Below are 15,000 nucleotides of genomic sequence, written 5' to 3' on the forward strand. Positions count from 1 at the left end.
TAGATTAGTTACTTAGTTAGTCCTCTTCATCCTGTTGAGACATAAGGGTTCTATGACATTGTGTGTGTGTGTGTGTGTGTGAGAGAGAGAGAGAGAGAGAGAGAGAGAGAGAGAGACGTATGTCCACAGCTTGCCTGCTGCTCTAACTGCATGCCCTGCATGTGCGTGTGCTGTGAGCCAATCACCTTATGCCACTGTGATCTTTGCCCTTTAACCCCCCCAGCACTCCTTTTCATTCCTGACTACCGATTGGCCGATGGATTGTCTAATAGAATGCCACACAACCAATCACAAGATTTCAGCACCACCAGCTCTCACAACAGCTCAGAGCGGAGCGGCAGCCTATCAGGTTGGTTTCTGCTCGGCTCAGGGGACCTGCGTCCGTCTGTCTGCTGTCTCCAGCACCGCTTTGGGACCGTGTAGGGCCTGACTGACTGATGGACTGACTGACTGACTGACTGATGTGATTGATTGAACATTGGTTGATTGAGTGATTGATTGATTGATTGATTTAATATTGGTTTAATTTTTTATTAACACTATTTAACTCCCCTCCACCCACCCCCCCTAACCCCCACGACCTACTCACCGCTGGCAGCTATAGTGCTGACATTTCTAAATTTCTTCTAGAACTTAAAACCGTATTTGGGGTTTTTTTCAGCTCAAAGCAGACGCTGTGGTATGAATCATGTGGAACACTATTTGTTACCCTCCTCTAACTGAAACGAAGACAGGGAAAGGCACTCTGTAAACTGCTGTACTCTGTATTTCGCTGGAGGAGACTTTTTGAGGTGCCCTTTTTTTGCATTGTCATGATACTTTCTCTGGTTCTTTAGGCCTGCTCAAACTCTGTTTACTGGGCTCGGAATCACTGAGAAACAGGTTGATTTGGAACACAAAAACAATGCATAAAATCTGAACTAGAGGAATATCATCAAAAGTTCTTTCTTGCAAAAGACAGGAAAATATTTTTAGTTAGAGGGAACCAACCATTCATATATGGTAATATATGTGCATATATACTGTATGTGCCTTAACCATAGATATTACTGATCATGCGAATATGTCTACGAAAGCACTATTATTAAATATGCCTATGTATATTATTTTGATACTGCAGCAGACCCCAAAGATCCCATACATACAGATATACATAATTTATGGAAAATGAGGCACACTTTGATTGACAGCTCCTGGGCTCACATGGCTGGCTTTCTATTCCCTTATTGGTACATCCCAGTGCGTTCTGTAGGTCTTAAAGATCATGTGACTGCCTCTCTGCTGACCAGCATTTTGGCAAACCCTGGTGTCGCTTTTGTGAATGGTGTTCCGGTTGCACCATGGGCCAAACTTCATTATGATCAAAGCAGTATCTTTGAGTCCAGTAGTTAGAGTGCAGCTGCTGTATCACCATCACGCAGCAGAGATGTGCCATCTCAGCCATGGTATTAAATCAGCGTAGTAACCACAAATACTTTAAGAGTTTCCAAAAAGGTTAATCTAGTAAAAGACTGAAAGCCATGTACTATCTTGAGGTCGCATTTAGAATACGGTCCCCTTGCCAATGTTTTACAAAGCATTAATAATGGCATCATTAATAAAATAAGTATTTGTAAATGATTTGTAATGCAGTTATTGATGCTTTGTTAAGCATCTATTAAGCATCTATAGGCAAGAAGCGTTCTGCGGTTGAACTCAGTACTTCACAGTAATGAGAGCTGAACGGATGACAAAATGTCATCCCTGTGCAAGTCTCATTGTCCATTGCGTGCGATGCGTAGCCCTGGCATTGCTTTTCTCTGACACAGTGTGTGAGGTTACGTAAGCCGAGCCGTTTGCAGCTCGGCGACATTATTGCACAGAGTAAGTGAGGGAGAGATAATCCACCTGTGCTAAGGCTCCCAAAAGCCAAGTGTCGGCCGTCTCATTATACCACAGCTTTATTTCGCACGTTAAGTGCGACAGCAAACAGTCAGAGCAGAACCTCTGAAGATTTTACACTGAGACTCTCAGGCACACACACACACACGCACACACACACACACGCACTCGAGGACGGTCAGCCGGGGTACAGTCAAGTGGCGAAAGCATCTCCCTCTTTCCTCTAATGGTTACTGGCTATAATAAAACTCATGTACTGAGAATTACAATGTCGTTTATAGGGCAGCCATGCGTGGGCCTCCTCCTCCCCTACCACTCCACTTTAATCTAGTTACAACCCAGTGCCCTAACCGCGCTCTGATCCGACTGGCTCGCAGCCGCTGCGCTGGCGAGGGGGGTATTACCGGCGTGTCCCCGGGCGAGGGCCGCGTGGGCACCCAGAGACGCGTCACGGAGACGGCAGCGATGCCGTCACACTCCGCATTAATCACCTCCACTTCTCCAGGAGGGACGGGGAAGGGGGAGGAGAGCCCCGGGAGGAGGAGGAGGAAGATGGAGAAAGAGAGAGTCGTAGCTGATAGAAAGGACAACGGGAGAGAGAGAGTCAAACATATTAAGTTTTGTTTTGGCTACAGAAAAGGAGAAAAAAAAAGATGTTTTGATGGTTTTGTCCTAATGTTGATCTTTATAGACTAGCCTGAGCACGTTCTCGCTGTCATAGTCGAGCCAATTTTAATGAAAAGTGAATTTTTGTTTATTTGATTTTTCCCTCCAAAAATCCAACAGTGATTTGTTCCCTGTGCTGGACAAATAGGCCGGATGTACAGAGACAGTTCTCAGAAATGTGTAATTATAGGAATGTCTGGAGTTAAGTGTACTCCATATTCAGTGGATTTAAGCATCCATCAGTAAGCTCCCTGTATCGGAGCATTAGTGGATAAAGTTTCCGTGTGCATATGCTACATATTTCATTTTCTTCTGTTTATGTAGAGTTTCAAAGATTTTTAGCTGCCTCTAAAACACAGAGGACTAAAATACAACCTCAGTAACCTCGCATGGAGTGGAGCATGAGAGAACCTCTGTGCCGTAATTGAGAAGTGAAGCTTTGGGTTTGCCCTCATCCTTAAAAAAAAAAAGAAATAAAACACACACAAAACAACACGAGGAATAAAGGGGAGAGAAGAAAAATCAGTAGTGTTCTCTGAGGAGATGGAGCGAGTGACTAATGAAAGCCAGGTCTGCCGCCAGAAACAAATGAGAATGAAAGGGAGAAACGGTAGTTTCATAGTAGCGTGGGGGTCCCTGGGGGTCCTCAGCTCGCTCATTAAAAACCTGAGAAAGGAGGGAAAAACACACACACACACACACACAGCGCTGCGTTCTCAGTGAAACTGCAGAGCTCAGGATCACTCTGCTGCCTGCACTTGGAGTTCTGCCACTCAGCCCCCTCCAGCTTCCCAGAGTTCCTTTCTTCTTCATGTTTTTCAAGCTGATGAGCCCTTTCTGACAGACACATAAACATGCATAGTAATATACTCCCAGTCTACACAGATCCACACACATGCACACACACATGCTCACAGCCTGTAGCGTTGTGGTTATGGTTGGTTAAAGTTACCCGCAAGGTTGGCGGTACAATCCCCGGTGTAGTCATGATAAGATCCGTACAGTTGTTGGGCCGATTTATCAAGGCCCTTAACCCCGCATTGCTCCAGGTAGGATTGTATCCTGCTCAGTCTAATCAACTGTAAGTCGCTTTGGTAATTCAGCTAAATAACATGTAATGTAATGTAACAGCAACAAAAGTACCTCTTCATGAATACTAAACATTCAGTTTCAGTTTTAGATTTTCAAACATGTTTTCCCTTTGTCTTTATGTTTTATTGAGTGTAGATTGATGGGCAAAAATGCCAATTTTGTCCATTTAAAATTAAATCTACAGCACAATAAAGTGTTGCAAAAGTGAATGGGTCTGAATACTTTCTGAAGCCATTGTATGCAGGCACACTTGCAAGCATATGCACACCTGCACACACACGCAAACCCGCGTGCACGCATGCGCACATACATACACACACACACTAACAAAGGAAAAAGTACCTCTTTGTGAAAATTAAAAACAGGTGCAAAGAAATATGCAGGAAATTTCTCACTTACAAACACTTACACGTACAGAGACGCGAAGGCACACACGCAGATACGCACAGTGCCTAAATTGCTAGGCCTGAACTGTAGGTCTCTCTGCGGTCTCCACTGTGTACAAATCATTTGGCACCGACATGGCCAACAAAAACAGAGGTCTGCAGGCCACAGCAGCAGCATGGGAGCGGCCAGACCCGGGGTAAAAAAATATACACTTCTTTCTCCGAGCGTAATGGCCGCCGTCCTTTGAAGAGCGGCCCAGCTTGTGTCAGGAAGATGGGCCTGGTGTGCAATTTCTCCCCTGCTCCCAGCCAAAGCCTTTTCTCCTGGGTTATATTTTTCATATTTCTGGCTACTGTAATTCCAGCGCCGGCCCACGTCCCTGCTGGAGCCTCATTTACAGTATTGATGGCGGGGCGCGGGCGGAGCGCGGCCGCGTGAGTGAGCGATCGCGGCTCCTCGCCATTAATCGGGGAGAGTCGAGCGTCGCCCAGAGGAACGATTAGGAAAACCCAATTACTTTCAGACCGTACTTACACAGCGCTGAATCTCCCGCCTTGGGCCCCTTGTTGTTTTTTTTATTAGTGGTTTTCTTTATTAATCTTTGCTCTGACACCTCCATCCCCGGCGACGCCCGGCGTTTTTTTAGCCCTCTCCCGGGCACGCGTTCTGCTCTGGCTGGAAACGAACGAAAGCTTCGTTTTGGTGGCAGATCTTAGAGGACATCGTGGAATTAGTCAGTGCGAGGGCTGTGCGTGTTTATAAGAAAGGCAATTACGTTGAGTAAGTACGTAGAAATGCACTGCGGAAGTCTCACTGCAGGAAGAGTACTGCCTTGAGAGCAACATACAACAGTATCTGACCATTATTGCCTTGCCGACAGAATATGAAATGTACAACATGCAGAGATATTTAGATGCTTCATGTAACACAGAATCTATGGGAAGTAGTTTTGAATGCAAGTGAATATAAAATATAATTTGCATCTAAGGATTTTCACATTGTAAAAGATTATATGAGTGGGTAAACTGACAGTGAACTGGTTTATAGGGCTATCTAATGTGTTGTAGTCTGAAGCGCACAGTGAGGTTTTTATTGGACTGTGTGGCAGGCATGTTTTTGGGCAATGTCTGGGGTGGGGGGGGGTTGTTTCCAATAACAACTCTTTTAACTCTGTCATTGATCAGTGATAAGGAAACGTAGCCTTTATAATGCCCTTATATATTATTTAATAACGTCAACATCGAAGCTCTTAATATGTCCTCATTCTTTTTTTGCTTTTATTTTATTTAAAAAAAAAACTGTAATTACAAAATACTGTTATTGACGATGTGGAGATAACAACAGCACAACGGTGTGAGCTCGTTCACCATATGCCACAGATTAAACCGAAAACCACAGTAAGCCAGACGTAAAGACGTCGTTGGGTCTGCCCCAAGCAGACTGCGAATGCGGGGAGGGGGGGGTCTCTGCTCCTCTGCACCTCACTCATCAATCCCCTCCACCCACCTGCCTTAAGACAAGCGCCGCTAATTTGCATGAGAGGAGCAGGACTCCATTACCGTGATCCGCAACTGCAGGGAAGGGTGGAAGACAACACTGCCATGAATGTTTCTCCCCTTCTGACAAGCGCAAGGTGTTGCTCTCTACATGTTGGAGAAGGAGATAAGGGTGGTGGAGGGGGGTAGAGGGGGGGGAGAGTAGGGAGTCAAGGGTCACCTGGCTATACCGAGCCAAAGCCGTGGGCCAATAGGAACCCCCCCCCCCCCCCCCCCGGCTGACAGCCGGATAGTGATGGATGAATTTGGGAAGATTCCCGCTTGAATCGGATCAGAGGGGAAATGGAATGGCAGCTCGCGTGGCCTGAGAAGAGGAAGGATACGGAGTCCGACTGAATCCCATTAGGGCCGCGTGGGATCGGCCGCGTGGGATCGGGCCGTCAGCGGGGCTTCCCGTCGAGTGCCGCGTAGGGCACCGCCATCGAGGTGCGACGGCTCGCCGAGTTCTCTTTCTGCTCGGCCGTAGCGCTCTTAATTGCGGCGTTCTTCGCCAACCTTACGCCTTTGATTGGTCTGTGGTGGAATACATCAGGCCCAAAGTCTCCTTTTCCTGTGTAATGTGTCAGTGGCTTTTTGTACAAGCAAGAGAAAACCGCATCAGAGGCCGTTTCTGATCTTTGAATCAGATGTGGAATGTGTTCTGTGGACGGGGCTAAAACGCACAGTCTAAGGCACACCATGACTCATGACAGAGTTGCTGGCAGCTCCTTAAATCTTTAATAAGCTTTAAATTTGAAGCTACTGCAGAAACTGTGTGTGGGTGTGTGTGTGTGTGTGTGCGCGCGCATGTTGTGAGCTTCTGAATGATGCTTGTTGTTTGTATTTTGAATGGAAGCCCCAGAATCCTCTCTGTGCTCCAGTCTTTGAGATCCTGCCCGTGACTCCTCCCCCCTCCCCCTCTCTCTGCTGCCTATAGGTGGAAAAGGGGGTAAGAAGAAGAAGACAAAGGGCGGAGCCAAACCCCCAAAGACCAACGGGTCCAACTGGGCCAACGTGCCCCTGCCCCCTCCGCCCATCCACCCTCTCCCTGGGACAGAGGTGGACCACTACCCCACTGAGCACCACGAGGGAGGAGGGTAGGTCATTCCTCGACTCTTTCACTGACGGACAGACACACGGACAGGCAGGCCGACTCACAGACAGATGTACAGAGAGAGAACGAGAGAGACAGGGAGCGGGAGGGAGGGAGGGAGGGAGGGAGCGAGACAGAGTGAGAGAGAGAGACAGAGTGAGAGAGAGTGAGAGAGGGAGAAAGAGAGAGAAAGAGAGCGAGAGAGAGAGATATGGCTGCAGACAGGCCTTGCATTGCCTTGGCTTTATACAATCTTTATACAGTTCTACAGCTTCATGCAGTCTAGCAGTCAGACTGTAATGTGGGTGATGAATGAACTGCTGAGAGCGGTGATTTAGGGTGCTGTTCCCCTCCAGCCTTTGACATCATTATTCCACTGTTTGTCCAGGAGAGAGTCTAACTTTAGCTGTGGAAGGAGCGCGTGCCCTTTTTTTCCCCGGCTGGAGAAAGTTTGTGCAGCGGCAGCAGCAGGGGTTTCTCTGAGGGCAGTGAGTGTGATAGGACCTGTGGAGGAAGCGTCGGTGTGTCCTCTCCCCAGGGAACCAGACCCACAGACAGATGGCGTGGGCACATTTATTTGGAGTGTTTTTTTTTTTTTTAATATTGTGTTTTTTATCTGAAGGAAAACTTAAGAAAAGAAAAAAAAGACACAGTTTCAAGCTGTTCTGAGGGGAAAGGGCTCAAGTGAACACAGACGGCCCATGATTCAATTGCTGGGGGGGGGGGGGGGGGATCTCAGGATGAAAAAAAGGAAAAGAAAGACTGAAAGAAAAATCTCTCCGTCTCCTTTGCTGGGTTTTCCGGCCCCCGCCCCCCCTGAAATGTGCGCTCACAATCGGAGCATTCATGCTAATTGGGAGCAGATTGGATGCAGGGCCTCCAGAAGTGAGGGAACGCTGGGCCTCTGGTGTGGGGAGGTGTGAGACCTGGCAGAGTGAGGCCTGTAGCCCATTATAACACACGCACACACACATGCATGCACTACATGTGCACGCACACTTACACACACACACATGCATGCACTACATGTGCACACACACACTTACACATATGCGCACACACTTATATACTACATGTGCGTATAAACACACTTGTACAGGTGCGCACACACACAGAAGCACACACACGTATATGTGCATACACACAGAAACACACTGCAGCAGGGTCACCGTGCAGAAGAAGCTGCATCTGGCTTATTTCCTCACCGTTGCACAGAAAACGATGTGGTGTTGTCCAAAGTTGTCCAAATGTTATTAAATTAAATTAAATTACACACACACACACACATACACACACACACATACACACACATACACACACACACACACACACACATACACACACACACACACACATACACACACACACACACTCACATACACACACACACACACATATACACACACTCACATACACACACACACATACACACACATACACACACACACACACATACACACACACATACACACACACATACACACACACACATACATACACACACACACTCACATACACACACACACACACATATACACACACACACATACACACACACACACATACACACACACACACACACACACACTCACATACACACACACACACACACTCACATACACACACTCACATACACACACACACATACACACACACACACACACACACACACACACTCTGGAAAGCGTATTGAATGTGCTCCAGTTTTCCGGGGTGTGAGCCATGCTCTCTCTCCCGGCCGCTCATTTTATCTGGCAAAGTCATCTGGCTTAATAGGCTGTCTGGCAAATGAGTATTCCTTGGCCTTGTAAGTCCTGCCTTAATGGCGGCAGATTAAGACTGTTATGTCCTATGGAGTACGCGCTGACAAATTCTTTTAATGAACATCTCCTTTACGACCGCCATTAATTCTGCCCGTATAAGCACACTTACGAGAAATGAAAGCCTCTCTCCTTTCCCACCTCACCTACCCCCAAGGATTTTCAAAAGTGAAATCCTCGTAAACAGCGTTTGACAAGGACGGAACATCCCGTAAGACCGGGGTCTTTTTTAAAACCGCGGATTAGTGTCGAGCGTTACGGGCGGGATTAGGAGCCCGCGGGACCGCGCCGGCGCTAACCGCGGCCTCTCCCCCCCCCCCCCCCCAGGTACGAGAGTGACGGTTGGGGACCGCCCATGCCGGTGCAGACCTACCTGCACCAGGGCCTGGAGGACGAGCTGGAGGAGGAGGAGGAGCGCGTGCCCACCCCGCCCATCCGCGGCGTGGCCTCGTCGCCCGCCGCCGTGTCCTTCGGCCAGCAGTCCACCGCCACCCTGACCCCCTCCCCCCGCGAGGAGATGCAGCCCATGCTGCAGGCCCACCTGGACCAGATCACCCGGGCCTACCAGCTGGACATGGCCAAGCAGACCTGGTGAGAGGGGTCTGGAGAGGGGCTCCTGGGGGGGTTGGCCAGATCTGGCTCGAATGTCATTGCTTCGGACTCTTAATGCTTTTCTGTGCTCGATTGATCATGCCTGGTGCACTTGAGCCAATCAAGAGGACCAGAAGGCGGGGGTTTTTCACTTTTTGAGAGTGTATCATAAGTTCCATTGCACCAGACAAGCTCAGTAAAGCGTAGAAGACTATTTGAATCCGAAACAGTTACGTATTTGACCCAGCTCTGGGGTTGACTGTCAAGACTACAGAAGCGCAGTGTTTGTGTGTTCTTTTCATCGCTGGCTGTCTTTATTTCTCTGGTGTGTCTAGCTGTGTGAACACCGTGCCATGCAGTGCAGGCCTTTATATGTGAATCACGATAACGAGCCCACGGAGAATTCCTACACAGATCGCCAAATATATCTGTAGTTACACAGTTGTCTGTAACTTGTGCAGGACCTCTTCGACAACAAGATGTGCCATCACAACACTTACGCTAATAAATGAATTCAATAAATGCAACTAACTATGGATGTATACACAATCAGCACTTTAAGCTCATATTCTTTGTTAAATTTCTATTTTAAATGTTCCAGAGTAAAACGGCAACAACAAAAAAAATGCGTCTCTGTCCCGATGCTTTTGCATTGAGCTGCTGGCATTAACAGTGAAGCTGCGCATCCGCTCGTACTGGAAGCCCTGTATCCGGCCCGCTGTCGGGTCCCTGCGCGGCGGTTGAGCGCTGCGTTTCATCCCGTCTCTGAGCGCGCGAGTGGCATCCCTTCATTACGGTACACACAGGAGCGGGGGGAGGTGTCAGGCGTTCCCCCGTAATGACTGGGTCGGGCGCGAGCTGGGGCTTTGACGACAGGAAAGAGCCCGTAATTATATCCGCATCCCGCCACGGACCGCGTCAAAGACGCGACGCCGCTCAGCCCGGCGCGGGCTGTCGGCCTGGTGACAGACGCGTCGCAGACAGCGCCGTAGACTGCGCCTTTGTACCCCGTTCGGCTGCAATTAGGGGGTCATTGTGCTGCCGTTGGCAGGGGAGGCTACTGTAGAATTAGTGGAAATGGTACAATTTGTCGTGGAAGAGGGCGGAATTCGCTAGAAATTCTTCATTAGCGCGGCGCTCTGTGTGTGCATATTTGTGTTCTTTTGTCTCCCTTTGTTTTCATCGCTGGCTGTCGCGGCGAGGTTCCGCCCTTTCTGTTAAAGCGGCTTAAGATCATGAGATGAACAGACTATATGTGACCTGCTCAATCAAAATCAAGTCGTATTGACAGATATCAAAAGTGTTGTGTTTCACCAAACCATGTTTTTGAGGAAAACGGCTTCAAGGTTTCGTTACGAGAGTTACTGGCGTAGCTGAACTCTGGCCGCTACACCTTGTCATTTTATGTATAAACCCTATAAAACTGTATTTTTACTCCGAACACTTACTCTTGACATGAAGACATACAGACCATGAAAGCAAATACAAATACATTAGCCACGGATGGAGCTGTTTGTGAAAGGTGACAAGCTGGCTTGCCTCCAAACAATGCACAACAATAAAATTGTTACTTTCACTTTGACATGTTGCGTAAAATCTTGTTTAAAAGCTTAAAAACTCAAAACAGCCAAAAATTTTAATTTTTACACAAACATCAATTTATGTGAAATTGGCCCTCACGACCTGTGACTGATAATTTACATTTACATTTACATTTTAGTCATTTGGCAGACGCTTTTAATCCAAAGCGATTTACAAGTGCGTAGGTTCTTCCACAGGTTAAAGCATCAACTAGTAAAATACACATGAAGGGCTGTTCTAAACAAAAATACAGTCATTACAATTTTTATGTAATGATAGAACGGGTCACACATAAACGCAATCCATTAGCACGGATTATTAATTATCATTATTGTCATTGTCACTATTCCCTGTGTTTTCCCTCTGTGTGCACCTTTTGTTAACGGCTCTCCCCCCCCCCCCCCCCCCTCCCCCAGGCACATCCAGGGGGCCCCGCTCCCACCCCAGGCCCCCGCCCCCCCGGTGGGGTACGTGTCCAGCACGCTGGTGTCCGACCTGGAGACAGACATCCCGGACGAGGACGAGGAGGACGAAGAGGATGAGGAGGATGACGAAGGATACGAGATGGCGCGGCCCCTCCGCGGCATTGAGCACACCCCGGGTTCCAGCATGGACAACCTGGACAGCTCTGTCACAGGTGAGACACCTGCCCGACTGCACTGCTTACGTTTCCCTGACATACCTGCGTACTGACACTTACGCCTGACGCGGCAGCATAGTGAGACCTTCAGTGGTTTAATGTGCTTGTTATTCTTGTATACTGAAATCTTCACTGATCTACTGCAGCTGAAATGTCTTCCTAAGATGGCGAAAGGATGGTAAAATGGCAGTTACTGTTGTCTTTGTTTTTAGTCGTCGATGTTAAAGAAAATATGTTGTCATGTCTCATTTATATTTGATTTTGAAATCAATGTCAGTCCCCTAAGGTCATAACTGCTGAGCAGCTAGTATTCTGTTATGATGTAAAAATGCAAAGTATTCTCATTTCATTGCATTGTTTTTGCGGTTCACTGTTGTTGAGCCATTCAGGGTGTGCTGGATTCCTTGTTCTCTTTTTAGTGGGCCCGGTATAACTCCTTCACTGATGGTTCCTCGTTGTTACAAATGACGTGTTCTTATATCTTAGTGTCTGAAATATACATGGTCATCTGTTTCACACCCTAAGATGAATGTCGGTGAATCATATATTTTTTTTCCCTGGCAGTTCGGAGAGTTGAGGGGAATTATAATACTCCCACCAAAAAGAGATAAGAAAGTTCATGCATTTTAAAAAGGGCCCAGAGACAGTGTGAGAGATGGAGAGAGAGAGAGAGAGGGAGTAAGAGGGAGAGAGAGAGTGAGAGTGAGAGAGAGAGAGAGAGAGAAAGGTTGTGATTCAGCTCACCCTGCACCACCTCCTCAGAGACGAGAATTGAAGTCATTTTTTTTCATGTTGAACGTATTACATTTTCGTACGGAGGCACCATTTCTGTTTTTTTCCATTCATTGAAAAAACATTTGCAGCCATCAGTCAGGGATGTGTCAAGGGTACGACACTGACGGGAGACATGACATCTTCATTTCCATGCCTCTGTGTCAGCCTGTTTTATGAGGACACGGGCACGCCCTGCTTCCGGAAACTTCTGGACCTCCATATCCCTGCAGTCTTCTCTAAACCCCCCCCCCCTCTCTATCTCTCTCTCTTTCTTTCTCTGTGGACAGGAATAAATAGCCCTTCCTATCTTTTCCCCAGTGTTCATTATCAGTTCCTGTAGCAGCCATGTAAATCCGCTCCGTTACTAGGTGCTACGAGGCCGATGCTGCCATCTTGTTTTGACACATGCAAAACATGACCCCACCTCTCAGTTTCAGAAAAAAAAAAACAGCTCGAGCTAGGTTTTTAAACAGTTGGTAGCTGATTGACCAGTTCAGACCAGCTCCCAGCTTGTTGGTTTTGAAACAACTGGTAGGTGGCTGAGCAGCTACCAGCTCAGACACGCTACAGCACCAGCACTAGCTGGTTGACCAGCTCATACACAGCTAGACCAGCTTTATGACCAGTAAAACCCTTCTGCTCTTCATTGCCCTAGAATACAGCACGCCGCAGTATGAAGTAGAGAGAGGGAGAGCTTGACTGCCGGCCAGTGCTGTAAAATGTAGTTTTCTGCGGGATGATGGAACAGTAGCCGCACTGGGTCTGATGTGTGGCTGTGCTGATATATTTAGAGGAATACAAAGCAGTGACTCTGCCGTAATCTGCCGCATCTCTCCCGCAGTGTATTACCGTGAAGACAGCACTATTTCTCCTTATCTCCCCGCAAGTCTCCCTCTCCCCGCGGCGTTTGACAGCCCCGGCCACGGTTCCGGCTCCAGGGTTAGGGAGATGGGAGCAGGGGGAACGGGGAGGGTGGGGAGGGCGGCAAGCGGCAAGGGGGAGGAAAAAAAAAGAAGGAAAAAAAAACTTGTGGATTTATCACAGCCACCATTTTGAATGCTGCCTGGGGGGAAACCAAGAACGCTCACACGGACATCTATCCAGATGATAGATCTGTGTGGGTTTTAATACCATGGAAATGAGCCAGCGTGCAGTACACAAGCATTTGGATAATCATGAGCTGGACCGTGGCCCCCGGAAAAAGCGGAGCAGTAATTTACTCAGTATTCGGGCCCCTGCACTCTGCACACCCCACGACCTGTTTCCGTATGCCGCGGTGCTATAGAGCCCATACATTTAGAGTGATATGAATCTGAAGATTATACCAGTAAATTTTCCCACAACGCTGATTATAGGACAATGCAGGGTATGGTATTAATACTCTCTTGTCTGATGCATGGATATTGTCAGTATGAGCTACAAGAGCAGATGTGTTTTCTCTGTGCGGTGGGGCTGTAATGTCCTGATTGAGTTCAGTTCCCTGCTGCTCCGGGATTATTATACGCCCGTAAACAACAGCAAGGGCAGCTGGGAGTGAGGTCACATCTCCTGGCGGCAGGTGGAGAAGCCGGCTCGTCAGGGGGAATGATTTCGGTGCTTAACGATATGCAGATGAGCCGCCCGTCAGGATAAATCAGTTTTAGTGTCGGGAGGACGGTTTACGGCCGCCAAACGGCCCCCCCACCACCCCCCGTCCTACCCTGCCCTCAGCCAATCAGAGCTCCGATCACAGTGGGGTGAGACTGAGCAGGTTGCGGACTGTGGTGAATTCTCTAAGGTTGTCTAAACTGGGCAATTCACGTGGGTGCGCAAACCAAATAGCAATTTCAGTGCTCCCAGTGCATTAGATCGGTATTGAAATGTCTGCTCAATTGAAGAGCATGTATAAGTCAAGATTTCCAAGAACACAATCTTTTTTTCTTTTCTTTTTTTGTTCACATATTTATGTATTTATTTATAAAAAGGGAAGTAAGTATTTTCACTGATTGAGTTGCTCAGGAAAAACAGGAGGAACATCTCGGTGGTGTAGAAGAACAGGGATTTCAGCTCCGCGGTTAGCGGAGATAAAATCTGAACCTGTGATCAGGGTTGAAGAGGCCGTCTTTGTGATCTCCAGTACTCCAGGGCCTCTGGGCAGTGTTTGGCAGAGTTAAGACTTCATTATCTCCAACACTGTTTGTGGGTGGATTCTTCCACCAGTATTTCTACAGTTTCTTTTGCTGAAAAGGCCACAAAGGAAGTTTTTTCACTGTCGATGAATGAGAGATGGAGAAAAGCCAGAGTTCTTGCAGTTTTCTTTTGACACAAGTCAGGGCTCTGAAACTGGAATGTGCAAGGTTTTCGTTGGATTGCAGGTTTTTTGAATTTTTCCATTAGCTCGCTAATAAATTAGCACTGGGTGTACGAGGGGAGAGAACATGTTTAAGAACGGTTTGGCTGGCTGAAGGCATTCCTGGGGGTCCTGTGCTTCTTTTCCCTCTCAGAATAGAGCTTTGTGATGTGTTTCCAGGGTGGGGGTGGGGGTAGCATAGGGAGTTTGAGGTGGGGCAGCACACACAGGGGAGTTCCTGCTGCCTTATGGACAGAGTGCAGGTATGGACAGAGTGTGAACTTTGGCCAGAGATGAAATAACCTACATATGTGCAGGTAGTATTTCTCTGCAGTAGGGTGTGTTATTCATTTCTCGTTGACGGCAGCCTGCTTTTCTTCGTCCCCTCCACATGCCTGGCTTACTGTGTGTCTGTGCCTTTAACACCCTTCCCTTGGCCAGGGTTCAGACTCACCTTCAACTCCCTGCAGATCAACTCTCTCTGCTGCCAATCTGTCACTCTCTCTCTCTCTCTCTCTCTCTCTCTCTCTCTCTCTCTCTCTCTCTCTCCCCCTTTCAGACCTCCTGAGCTTCATTCTTTCTCTGTCAGCTCTGTCCCTGTCCTCAATCCC

General features: G+C 47.8%; 1 protein-coding gene across 1 annotated transcript in view; it reads left to right on the plus strand.

Annotated features, from left to right (window-relative positions):
• Positions 1-15,000, plus strand: part of robo2 (roundabout, axon guidance receptor, homolog 2 (Drosophila)) — a 450,826-nt gene that overhangs the window by 410,820 nt on the left and 25,006 nt on the right. Inside the window, exons 22-25 of the mRNA XM_061216243.1 lie at positions 224-349; positions 6,499-6,658; positions 8,802-9,065; positions 11,063-11,283. Coding sequence (XP_061072227.1) covers positions 224-349; positions 6,499-6,658; positions 8,802-9,065; positions 11,063-11,283 — 771 coding nt within the window. The remainder of the gene's footprint in view (positions 1-223; positions 350-6,498; positions 6,659-8,801; positions 9,066-11,062; positions 11,284-15,000) is intronic.

Source organism: Conger conger, chromosome 13 (genome assembly GCF_963514075.1).
Source record: "Conger conger chromosome 13, fConCon1.1, whole genome shotgun sequence".
Classification (NCBI taxonomy): Eukaryota; Metazoa; Chordata; class Actinopteri; order Anguilliformes; family Congridae; genus Conger; species Conger conger.